The sequence below is a fragment of the Temnothorax nylanderi genome, unplaced genomic scaffold, assembly GCF_030848795.1.
Source record: "Temnothorax nylanderi isolate EJ_2023f unplaced genomic scaffold, tnyl_v1.0 TNYL_tig0326_pilon, whole genome shotgun sequence".
Taxonomy (NCBI): Eukaryota; Metazoa; Arthropoda; class Insecta; order Hymenoptera; family Formicidae; genus Temnothorax; species Temnothorax nylanderi.
The window spans coordinates 133,194-145,367 of NW_027249388.1; the positions used below are offsets into that span (position 1 = coordinate 133,194).

The window sequence follows — 12,174 nt, forward strand, 5'->3', positions numbered from 1 at the left end:
GGGAGGGAGATGGAGGAGAGGGAGAGGGAGAGGGAGAGGGAGAGGGAGAGGGGGAAGAGGGAGAGGAGAGGGAGAGGAGATGGAGAGGGAGAGGGAGGAGAGGGAGAGGGAGAGGGAGAGGGAGAGGGAGAGGGGAGGAGAGGGAGAGGGAGAGGGAGAGGGAGAGGGAGAGGGAGAGGGAGAGGGAGAGGGAGAGGGAGAGGGAGAGGGAGAGGGAGAGGGAGAGGGAGAGGGAGAGGGAGAGGGAGAGGAGAGAGGAGAGGGAGAGGAGAGGAGAGGAGAGGGAGAGGGAGAGGAGAGAGAGAGAGAGAGAGAGAGAGAGAGAGAGAGAGAGAGAGAGAGAGAGAGAGAGAGAGAGAGAGAGAGAGAGAGGAGTGTGTATATTATAAAGTATTTTTCACATTTATTTCATGTTCGCAGTTATTCAGGTAATAGAATCGTTTTTGCTTTAATTATACAGTTTAATACCAACTATTTTTTGCTCTTATAAATATAAACTGTTATTTGCTTTATTTAAAGTAGTGAAACGTACACAATACTGCTTATCAACCTGAGCAGTTATTCAGGTAATAGGATCGTTTTTGCTTTAATTGTACAGTTTAATATCAACTATAAACTGTTATCTATTTAAAGCAGTTAAACGCACGCAATACCGCTTATCCTATTAACTTGAATGTGCTTTTGCTTAGTAAAAGTTTAGAAAAAATCTTATTTCGTAGGTGTTGAATCTTATAAAAAAATTTTGCAATTTTGTAAAGCCAATTCAAAAATTTCTTTTAATAAAGAAATTTCTATAACTAATGCCAATAGAGGATTCTCTTAAGGGCTTATGTGTACCATAATGAGTGTATCATAGTGGTTTACTCAGACTAATAATTACTTAATTTTGGCTTATGCATTTGGTTTTTTTTTACGTAATTGTTTTTTTGGACATTTATAATGATAATATAATAAAGAAAATTTATTTATGAAAATTGGGAGAGGGCGCATAAACGGCTTTAAGGATTCTTTTTTTGAAATCTACTACAGTTTATTATTTAGATTTAGGAAAGAATTCAAAAATTTCTTATAATAAAGAAATTTCTATAACTAATGCCAATATAGAATTCTCTTAAGGGCTTATGTGTACCATAATGAGTGTATCATAGTAGTAAACTCAGACGATGATGATATAATAAAGAAAATTTTTTCATGAAAATTGGGAGAGGGCGCATAAACGGCTTTAAGGACTCTTTTCCTGGAATCTACTACAGTTTATTATTTAAGCTTATGTGTACCATAATGAGTTTATCATAGTGGTAAACTCAGACGATGATGATATAATAAAGAAAATTTTTTTATGAAAATTGGGAGAGGGCGCATAAACGGCTTTAAGGACTCTTTTCCTAGAATCTACTACAGTATATTATTTATATTTAGGAAAGAATTGTTTCATTTTTCAGTGCATTTTGTCTCTTTTTTTTAAGTCGGTATGGCATTTGAGTTTTTAAATGTTAATGGAGAGATGGTGCCTCACACTATTGTCCCAATCATAGGGGATGGAGCTTGCCTGTTCCGGTCTCTCTCCTATCTTATGTATTACACTGAATTAATGGCTAGCGATGTGCGTGAGCTAATTGTGAAACATGTGGTGGATAATTGGGAGGAATTCTCCATTATGTCCCACGACAGCGAGGGGGACAATTACACCAGCTCTGCTGAATATTTCGCTCACATGTCCCAACCATTTACTTATGGTGGTTTATGCGAGTTGGTGGCGGCTGGTCAATTATTCGACTTTGTCTTCGAGGTTTACCGCAATGGTGAGCTCTATGAGAGTTTTGGTGTTGAGGGTCACTCTGTCAAGAGGCTACGTTTTACGCAGGACCTTTCTAAGGGACATTTCGATGCGTACGTGCCACGTAAACCTGAAGAATTGACCACCACACCACTCTTCTCTCAGTCTGACCACGCCTCAAACATCTCACAACCATCACCTCTTTTTGTTCGCAAAAAGGCTTCTGGCAAACGTCGTGCTAGATATACCAACGTTAAAAGGAGGAAGCAACTTCAAGATGCGGCAAGAAAATATGCGCAGAATAACCCCGAGGTGAACAGAGCAGCGGTGGCCAGGTACTCACAAAATAACCCCGAGGTGAACAGAGCAGCGGTGGCCAGGTACTCACAAAATAACCCCGAGGTGAACAGAGCAGCGGTGGCCAGGTACTCACAAAATAACCCCGAGGTGAACAGAGCAGCGGTGGCCAGGTACTCACAAAATAACTCCGAGGTGAACAGAGCAGCGGTGGCCAGGTACTCACAAAATAACCCGGAGGTGCATAGAGCAGCGGTGGCCAGGTACCAACAAAATAACCCCGAGGTACACAGAGCAATAGAGTTTCGATATGAACAAAGTCATCCTGGAAAACGATTAGAAAGGCGAGCACTTCCGTGGAAGGTCAAAGCTTATTCAGGCATGGCATATGATCCTGATGTGGCTTATGAGGCAGACAGCATTATAGCTCTGGGTACCATGAGCCAGAAGTGTAAGTACTGCAATGCCCTCAAGTGGAAGGAGGAGGCCCCTGGTATGTGTTGCAGCGCTGGAAAGGTGCAGCTTTCACCCTTCGAACCTTTGCCTGAGCCTCTCTACAGTTTGGTAATGGGCAGCCACCCCGAGCACGTCCATTTTATGAATCGTGTTCGGAAGTACAATGGCTGTTTCAACATGACATCATTCGGAGCCAAGCAGGTTCTACAAGACGGCTTCATACCGACGTTTAAAGTTCAGGGGCAGGTATATCATTTGGTAGGAAGCCTGCTGCCAGCACCTGAACAGGAAGCCCAATTCCTACAAATTTATTTCGTGGGCGAGGACGAAAGGGAAGTGCGTTTGAGATGCAGCAATTTTTCTAATGTTAAACAGGAATTAGTTAAAGAATTGCAGAGGATGCTACATGAAGTCAATAGCTACATAAAAGACCTGAAAACTACTCAAGAAAAAATACCTCCAACTTGCAAAAAATTCGAAGTCATCATTCATGCAGATAGAAAGCCCGCTGATGCTCATGGAGGACGGTTCAATGCACCAACAGCAAATGAGGTAGCTCTGGTGATTGTTGGACAGCAATTTGAGCAGCGAGATATTGTGTTGCAGAGCCATGACAACACATTGCGGCGCATCAGCGAGATTCACCGATCATACAATGCCCTGCAGTACCCGCTTTTGTTTTGCCGTGGCGAAGATGGGTACTCTATTGCCCTGCCTCAGCGTGATCCTCAGACCAAGTTGCCCCTCAAGAATACAGTTTCCGCAGCGAGCTTTTACTCGTACCGTATCATGGTTAGGCAAGGGGAAGTCAACCACTTGGTGTACTTCCGTTCTCTTTTTAGTCAATTTTTGGTTGACATGTACGCCAAAATAGAGACTGAAAGGTTGAACTATATTAGGAACAACCAGGCGCAGCTGAGAGTAGACAGTTACATTCATCTGAGAGACGCCGTAGGAAAGCAGGATGCTGATGTTGCTCAGCTGGGTCAAATGGTGGTGCTTCCGTCATCCTTTACTGGAGGACCACGCTATATGCATGAGCGAACTCAAGACGCTATGACATACATCCGTTACTACGGACGTCCTGATCTGTTCATTACTTTTACTTGTAACCCTAAGTGGAAGGATATCACAGATGTACTGCTGTCTGGACAAAAATCTCACGACCGTCACGACATTATAGCTAGGGTATTTCATCTCAAGGTGAAGAAGATGATGGCTCTCTTAAACAAAGGTAATCTGTTTGGAAAAGTGAGGTGTTTCATGTACTCTGTGGAGTGGCAAAAGCGAGGTCTGCTTCACATCCACATCTTGCTGTGGCTAGAGCAGCGCATCTTCAATGATATGATCGACAAAGTCATCTGTGCCGAAATACCTGATCCCGTGCAAGACTCTCTTCTTCATAATATTGTCAAGGCCAACATGATTCATGGTCCCTGCGGGGGCTTAAATCGTAATTCGCCTTGTATGAAAGGAGGAAATTGCAGCAAGAGGTACCCCCGGCTACTTCTCAAGAACACTCAGACAGGAAACGATGGATATCCGCAGTATCGGAGAAGGTCTCAAGCTGATGGTGGCTTTACCGTAAAAATCAATGAAATAGAGTTGGATAACCGCTGGGTGGTACCCTATAATCCTGTTCTGTTACGTATTTTCAATGCTCATGTTAATGTGGAATTATGCAATTCAGTTAAGTCCATCAAGTATATTTGTAAGTACGTGAATAAGGGCAGTGACCAAGCGACTTTTGCCTTAGAGAATAAGATGGATGAGGTAAAGTTGTACGAGAGTGGGCGGTACATTAGCAGCTCAGAGGCAATTTGGAGAATCTTGGCGTTCCCTATTCATGAGAGATATCCTACTATCTTTCATCTCGCTGTTCACCTTGAGAATGGTCAGCGTGTGTACTTTAATTCCAAGAACTTGGTTGAGAGGCTTAGCAACCCACCTCAGACAACACTCTTGGCTTTCTTCGAGCTGTGCAAAACCGACGATTTTGCAAAAACCCTCTTGTACTGTGAGGTTCCTTCTTATTTTGTGTTTAAAAATAACAAGTTTGAGAGAAGAAAGCGAGGGATGGATGTCGATGGCTGGCCAGGAATAAAGAAGGACCATGCGCTGGCAAGAGTGTATACTATTCATCCAAATAACACCGAGTGTTATTATCTTCGCTTGCTGCTGCATGAGATTCGAGGTCCAACGTCCTTTTTAGATCTGAAAACTGCAAATGGTGTTCTCTGTTCCACATTCCAGTCTGCATGCAAGGCATTAGGTTTGCTGGAAGATGACAAACATTGGGACAATACCTTGGAGGAAGCTGCCTTATGTGATTCTCCTTTCAAGTTGCGAGAGCTTTTTACAGTGATGTTGGTATTCTGTCAACTTACCGAACCTTTGAGTCTTTGGGAAAAGTACAAAGACAGCCCAGGTAGCAAGACTCGTCATTTTGACGTCAATTGACGTCAAAAGTCTGTCATTTTGACGTCTTTTGACGTCATTTGACGTCAAAATGACGAGTGCTTGCTACCTGGGAGCCTCTCAGAAGACATTACGCGACAAGTGGAGAGAGAGTTGCAAGGCAGTGCGCAGCAGATGATGGACGAGGTGTATAACAGATGTTTGGTGCTGATTGAGGACGCAGTATTGACTTTGGGAGGACAGGAGTTGCATCAATACGGCCTGTCTAAGCCAAAAAGGTCAGGAGAAGTTTTGAGAAATCGAGATTATCTGAGAGAGACCAACTACGATGTAAACACCTTGGCACAAGTGGTGTCGAATAACGAGGGTTTACTGACAGATGAGCAGTTCGCTGTTTATCGGCAGGTCCTTAGCAGCATTGAGTTAAATGCTGGTCAGGTCTTTTTTCTGGATGCTCCTGGTGGTACAGGAAAAACCTTCCTCATCAACTTACTCTTGGCAAAAGTAAGAAGTGATGGTGGAATCGCCTTGGCTGTTGCATCCTCTGGCATCGCTGCTACGCTGTTAGAGGGAGGCAAGACCGCTCACGCTGCTTTTAAGCTGCCCCTCAATCTCAACCATACAGAAACACCCCTGTGCAATATTTCCAAACAAAGCAACATGGCCCAAGTGTTGCGGGACTGTAAGCTCATTGTTTGGGATGAGAGCACCATGGCACATAAAGGGGGTTTTGAGGCATTGAGCACAACCTTAAAAGATATTAAGGGCAACGATGGAGTGATGGGGGGAGTCACTGTGTTGTTGGCTGGAGACTTTCGACAGACTCTGCCAGTAGTGTCAAGGGGAACTCGAGCTGACGAGGTTAAAGCATGCATCAAGGCATCATATTTATGGCCCCTTATCTGGAAACTCTCTCTCAGAAAGAATATGAGGGTATACTTGAGAGGCGATGTCTCCGCGGGGCAATTCTCCAAACTCCTACTTAAAATAGGGGATGGAAAGTATCCCGAGTCTGAAGGAAAGGTGATTATTCCTGAAGGTTTAGGCTTAGTAGTGACAACCCTAGCTAACCTTATTGATAAAATATACCCTGATATCGCCGATATCAAAGAGAAATCTATGGACTGGTGGTGCGAGCGTGCCATTCTGACTCCTAAGAACGACAAAGTTGGCGTTATTAATGACACTCTACTTAATTCATTTGACGAGATAGAAATGAAGTACAGGTCTGTAGACTCGGTGGTACAAACAGATGACGCGGTCAACTACCCCGTGGAGTTCCTCAACACCCTGAATCCTCCTGGTTTACCAGCTCACAAGCTTCTACTTAAAGTGGGGGCTCCAGTGATGTTGCTGCGAAACCTCAATCCGCCCAAACTTTGTAATGGAACCAGGCTACGAGTAAAGGCCTTCCATAGGAATGTCATTGAGGCCACAGTGTTCACCGGCTGTGCTCGGGGAGATACAGTGTTTATACCACGCATACCACTCATACCATCAGAGTACCCTTTCGAGTTTAAGAGGCTGCAATTTCCTATCAAAGTCTGTTTTGCGATGACCATCAATAAGTCCCAGGGGCAATCGCTGAAAGTAGCAGGGATTGATTTAAGTGAGGATTGTTTCTCACATGGGCAGTTTTACGTGGCCTGTTCAAGGGTAAGCTCACCTAGCAGTCTGGTAATCCTAGCACCTGAGGGGAGAACTACCAATGTGGTTTATAAAGAGGTCCTTAAGTAGGAAAAAAAAGGTCATACTGGGATAATTAAAAACGGGTTTTGCCTATTATTTAAAATTAAAATTTATGTAACCATGATTATAAATAATTATAGGGTTTTTGATTGACGTTGGGTAATTGTGCTAAATTTAAATTATTTATTGTAATTAAAGGAAAGTTAATTGGAGTCAAAATATATTTAAAATAATTAAATACTGGAGTAAAATACGGGTATTAAGTTAATTTTATTTATAGTGGAATAGGCCTATTGGGGAAACCACTTAAAAAAAAACGCATTCAAAATAGTACCTCAAGGGTGATGTGGAAATCTATTGGCGTAAAATGTAAATATACGTTAACACTTATCTTTTTGGAAATCGGTATCAAAATTTTTTCGAATTTTTCGGGAAATATTTGATCGAATGTTAAAGAAGTGTATAATTTTTCATTACTGATCTTTTTGGAAATTGGCATTTAAAAAAATGCATTTACAATAGTACCTCAAGGGTGATGCAGAAATCTATTGGTGTTAAATGAAAATATACGCTATTACTTATTTGCATGTCTTATTATATATGTCCTCCGGGGCGAGGTTCTTATTACATATGTTCTCCGGGGCGAAGCCCGGGTAACCAGCTAGTGTAAGTATACGAGAAATAAGATATTATTTTAATAAATTATATTTGTTTATATGGCACCTAACCTCTAAAGCAGTACATTTGAAATGTGTTTATTTACATATTTTGTAGATAGAAAAAGATTTGGAAAATTACATGAGATTTAAACTATATGGAGCACCTCTGAAATTAAAGGAAGAAGCAGTACCACGGTTTTTTGACTGCCAAATGGATCGTAAAAGAGCTGCAAGTAGCTCTCCTAGAATAGCGTACAAAAAATTAAAAACGACGAGGCTTTTAAATGAAATATTGTCAGCTGATAAAGAAAATACTGGCAGTTACCTTCAAGAAGAAAAAGAAGAAACAATGCCACAAGTAATAGAAGAATCTACAGTAGCAGCAACAAGTTCTGTAGGAAATAAACATCCACTAACTGAAGAAAGAGACATTGTTATGCATGAGGCAAATGTAATGGAACCTTTACCATGCACAAGTAGATCATATCCGTTGCAAGAAATTAACAAGTCCGATATTCTTATGGTGAATAAAAGTACCCAAGTATCAAATCTTCGAGCACATTTCAGAAGTAAGGGAGTTTTATATCAACTTTTAAATAATTGTGCTACATCTACTTCAAATGCTGCAAGTTTTAAAAGTGTAGTAGATTCAGCAACTTCACCTATAAAATTAAAAAATAAGATTACATGTCATGATTCGAGCACCACAGGAACAACAATGACCAGTTCAGCGACAGATCCCACCGTAAGCGAGTATCACCCTTCATCAGGCGATGTTAAAGAAGAAATGGAAGAATGCGATACTCATTTAAAAAGAAAAGCTTTAAGCATGACTAATTATTTTATCAGCTGTGATTCGAAACGATATATTGGAATTCCTACAGACTGGCTATGGATATTAGATCATCTACATAGGGAAATTTGTATGAGCACCGATGATATCAAGCTTACTCTTCTAAAAATAAGATTAAATGACACTTTTGTGCGATTAGGAGATCAGTTTGGTATCAGTAGTACACAAGCTAGCAAAGTATTTAATAACTGTGTAATTAAATTAGCTAACGTATTAAAGACACTTATTTACTTTTCTGACAAAGAAAGTGTGAAACGAGCATTACCGATTCCTTTCAGAGCCAATTACAGTGACGTACGGTCAATTATCGATGCGTTTGAAATACAAATAGAGAAACCATCGAACCCTGTACATCAAGCGCTTACGTGGTCGGAGTATAAAAAATGCAACACCATCAAATATTTAATTTCGTGTTCGCCTGATGGTAAAATTAATTTTATTTCTAAAGGTTATGGAGGTAGAATATCAGACTGTGTTTTATTTGAAATGTGTGGTATAATGGACGAGTTACCGAAAAATTGTGCTGTAATGGCTGATCGTGGATTTAAACAGATTGAGACTGTATTATCGAAAAAAAACTGTAGACTTGTTCGACCACCCAGTGTTTCATCGAATGTAAAGCCTTCTAAATTACAAGTATTGGAAACAAAACGAATTGCCAGCTTACGAATACATATTGAACGTGTTATACGAAGAATACGTGAATTTAAAATGTTGGTGCCTCATGCCTGTACGAACCACTTTATTATACCAATTATAGATCATGCAGTAATAATATGTGCTGGTTTAATCAATATTCAAACTCCTATTATACGAACGTAATGCACGTAAATAAATTTAATTTGTGTAACAAATTCTATTTGTGTTAGACTGACGCAAACTGACTTATTGTAAGAAAGTTTTGATTCAAGAATTTTACTTAACTACAGACTGAATTGTGACTTTTGCCACCGAAGAAACCTATCTATACTCATTATTCGTACAATAAAGTATTTGTCATCGAAAGATGTTTACGTTTCTGAAGTGATTTTATCATATAATATATAATATTACAAATTCCTTAAAATATTAACAATATACACACATATATTTCTAAAGAATGACAGAAGAAAGAATACAACCGAGAATATAACATATACAAATGATTATAATTTCAAACAAGTTAATTTTTATTTTCAAAATTGTACAATTGTACACATATTATTTATTTTTATTTTACAATAGAATGCAAGAGTTTAGGAAATATATTGTTCTTCCAAAATAATATGGCTTTCTCGATAACCGACGCGGTATATATTTCATCAAAATCCATCCATAAGCAAGTAATATTTTTACTACTTTCAAAGTCTGGATGTGCAACACAAAATAAACCCCTTTTCTTTTTTGCCATGAACATTTGTAATTGCATTTGGGCTTTACATTTTTGGCTGATGGTATCCTCACTTGGTAGAAACCTTTTAAAACCTTTGTCTGAGCTTGGGCATTTGATTTCTACAATAAAATCATCTCCAACTGCATCGGGAGAAGCCCCAAGAACCGGGAACATTGGTGATAATAAAAGACCACTATTGCAACATTCCAGTCCCTTTTTACGTCGCAATTCATGTAAAACTTCACTTTCCAAGCGTTTTCCTCTTTCCATCTGTACCGAATTAAACAACTTAGATGCTCCGATGATTTCATTTACAAGTGCACCATCCGATGTTTGGCAATGAGCAGATTCATGTAATTTCGAAGCTGTTATACGTCCATATCGTAACTCGTACCACAATGAATTATCGCTTTGATCTATGGTACGTCTATTCACTTCCTCACAAACAGTTTCTGACATTTGTAACTGGGCAAATAACATAAATTCATCTGCCAAAGCGTTTCCTTCTTTTAAAAAATCAATCATTATGGAATGTAATGATATTAAGGTTACACGTCTTTCGGATATAACATAATGGTGCCTTGATAACTGACTATCTAAGTCTTTCTTTTTAGCGATGTCAAGGATAGTCATCAGAAAAGAAGGATACTCATTAGATGGTACGTCTTGAGGCTCGGACGAAGTAGTAGATGTCTCCCCCAAATCTTTGGTTTCGATAAATTTTCTCGCTGTTCCAACATTTGCTAATACAGCTTTTTTCCAGTAGCATTGTACATCTGTAGGAGATGGATCTTCAGAACGCCTGTGAATCCACATCACAAAAGCTATTGCGTGCTTGCAACCACCTATAGTAAAATAAATTATATAAGTTAATTAATATTTGTTATAATACACATTAAGTAAACTTATATACAAAATCATATATTTATAGATCAAGCCTACCACTTGAAGCAGCACAATCTTGACATTCCACATTAATAATTGATTCGTTTTCTTCATCAACTATTACAATAACAGAATATGCTTTATTTCGAACTCGGTGTTCAGGACAAACTTTGGCTTTAACTGTACATATTGAATTTTCTCTTTTTACACAAACATAACCTATTGCGGAATCTCCATAGTTTTGTCGAGAAGAACTGAAATAACAACAAATAAATGTGTAAGACATATTAACAATATTGTAAAAGATAAATATAATCAAATTTTAATAAATTTTCTTATGTTAAAGACTATAACTTACACGTTCATTTTTGCATTGCGGACCTCAGCAGCATTAAAGTTGTCATTATTTTTCACATATTCACATACCATGAACATGTCAACTTTTGGTAAATTATTGGAATTACCTTTCACAAAGCCCGAATCAACCATTTTTTACTTTATACTGATATGATATATCGTCTTAAAACAATATAATTTAACACTGACACTGTTTCTCTTATGGAGATGTCATCGGAGTTTTGTCGTGGTGACGTCACAAGTCCGCGAGCCAATGAGATGGCGTTTCGTTTATGTTCAAATGTGACGCTTTTTAAAACATTATTTATAAAAATTTGCACTAACATAAAAATATATTTATAGCAATTTTATGTTTTTTACATTATATATAATATTATATATTTTTTTCAAAGCATTTTAATTTTTTGTTTTGTACCCAATTATTGTACAATATTAGCGCAATTTTCCTATTGGGGCAGAGACATTGGTGACCGGCTCATTCTAAGAAGCGTTTATTTTTCGGAAGCAGCCAGACTCGAAATAAAATAAATAAAATAAAATACTTAACAATTTATCGTTGACAAAACAACTATGTTTTCAAGTAGAAAGATAAATAAATTTTCGATAATTTTTAGAGATTTTTTTCTAGCAATTAAGAGAAGAAAATACAAGGAAGATACATGGAAGACAATGACCCTGATTGCCACTCCAAAAAAAGTGAACATATTTTTTTATGTAGTTTTTATTTATGTAATGGTAATATCTTTAAAAACACAATGCAGTATTGTAAGAAAATGAAAATCTATACGTCGTTAATAGAAATTTCTTTATTACTGTTAACGTATAGTGCGAGGTTTTTCAAATAGGAATATATAGCTAGGGAAATTCTAGTAGGACACGCTTCCGGCCACCGGATGGCGTTGCGAGCCCGCCCTTGAGAATAGTCAGTCCTTCGGTAGACGCGCAGTTGTGCAGATCGGTTGTTCAATAAAAATTCATATTCTCTAAACCGTGTCTACCAGTGATTCAAATCCTATCAATACGTGCCTAGCACCGGTCCTCACTTGAGGACACAACATATTTTGGTGTCAGAAGTGGAATTTTGCCGGATTCTTCCGGATGCTTCCGAATCTTTCCGGAAAGTTCGAGTCAGTGTCTCGCGAGCGTCTCTACGTGGGGACGCCGAGCAATCTCAGGGCGTACGGTTCCGCGAAATCGGTAACGGGCCGTATCAGCAAGACATTCAGACATTAAGACAATAGCCGTCGTGATAAAGTCGGCATTCCGAGACGTCGGGAAAATGCTGTGCACGCGTATTACCGTGATCGTCGCGATCGTATAACGGGCCGTGCATTCGGACAAAGTAACTGTGCATGTGTGCTACCGTGATCGTCGGACATCGATAACGGGCCGTGCACTTGAGCATCGAAAT

At 39.3% G+C, this 12,174-nt stretch overlaps 3 protein-coding genes across 3 annotated transcripts; 2 read left to right on the forward strand and 1 right to left on the reverse strand.

Moving 5' to 3' along the window:
• Positions 1-1,504: 1,504 nt before the first annotated feature.
• LOC139781277 (uncharacterized) lies at positions 1,505-7,869 on the forward strand. The gene is made up of 4 exons (XM_071720127.1): positions 1,505-4,958; positions 5,073-6,604; positions 7,412-7,819; positions 7,864-7,869. Exons 1-4 carry the CDS (start codon positions 1,505-1,507, stop codon positions 7,867-7,869), a joined length of 5,400 nt encoding a protein of 1,799 aa, XP_071576228.1.
• Positions 7,870-8,014: 145 nt separating this feature from the next.
• Positions 8,015-8,971, forward strand: LOC139781278 (uncharacterized). The gene has a single exon (XM_071720128.1). The coding sequence runs from the start codon at positions 8,015-8,017 to the stop codon at positions 8,969-8,971; it is 957 nt and encodes a 318-aa protein (XP_071576229.1).
• Positions 8,972-9,159: 188 nt separating this feature from the next.
• LOC139781279 (uncharacterized) lies at positions 9,160-10,895 on the reverse strand. Its single transcript, XM_071720129.1, has 5 exons — positions 10,765-10,895; positions 10,464-10,660; positions 10,115-10,366; positions 9,593-10,024; positions 9,160-9,167 (listed from the first exon to the last, which is right to left on the reverse strand). Exons 1-5 carry the CDS (start codon positions 10,893-10,895, stop codon positions 9,160-9,162), a joined length of 1,020 nt encoding a protein of 339 aa, XP_071576230.1.
• Positions 10,896-12,174: the final 1,279 nt, after the last annotated feature.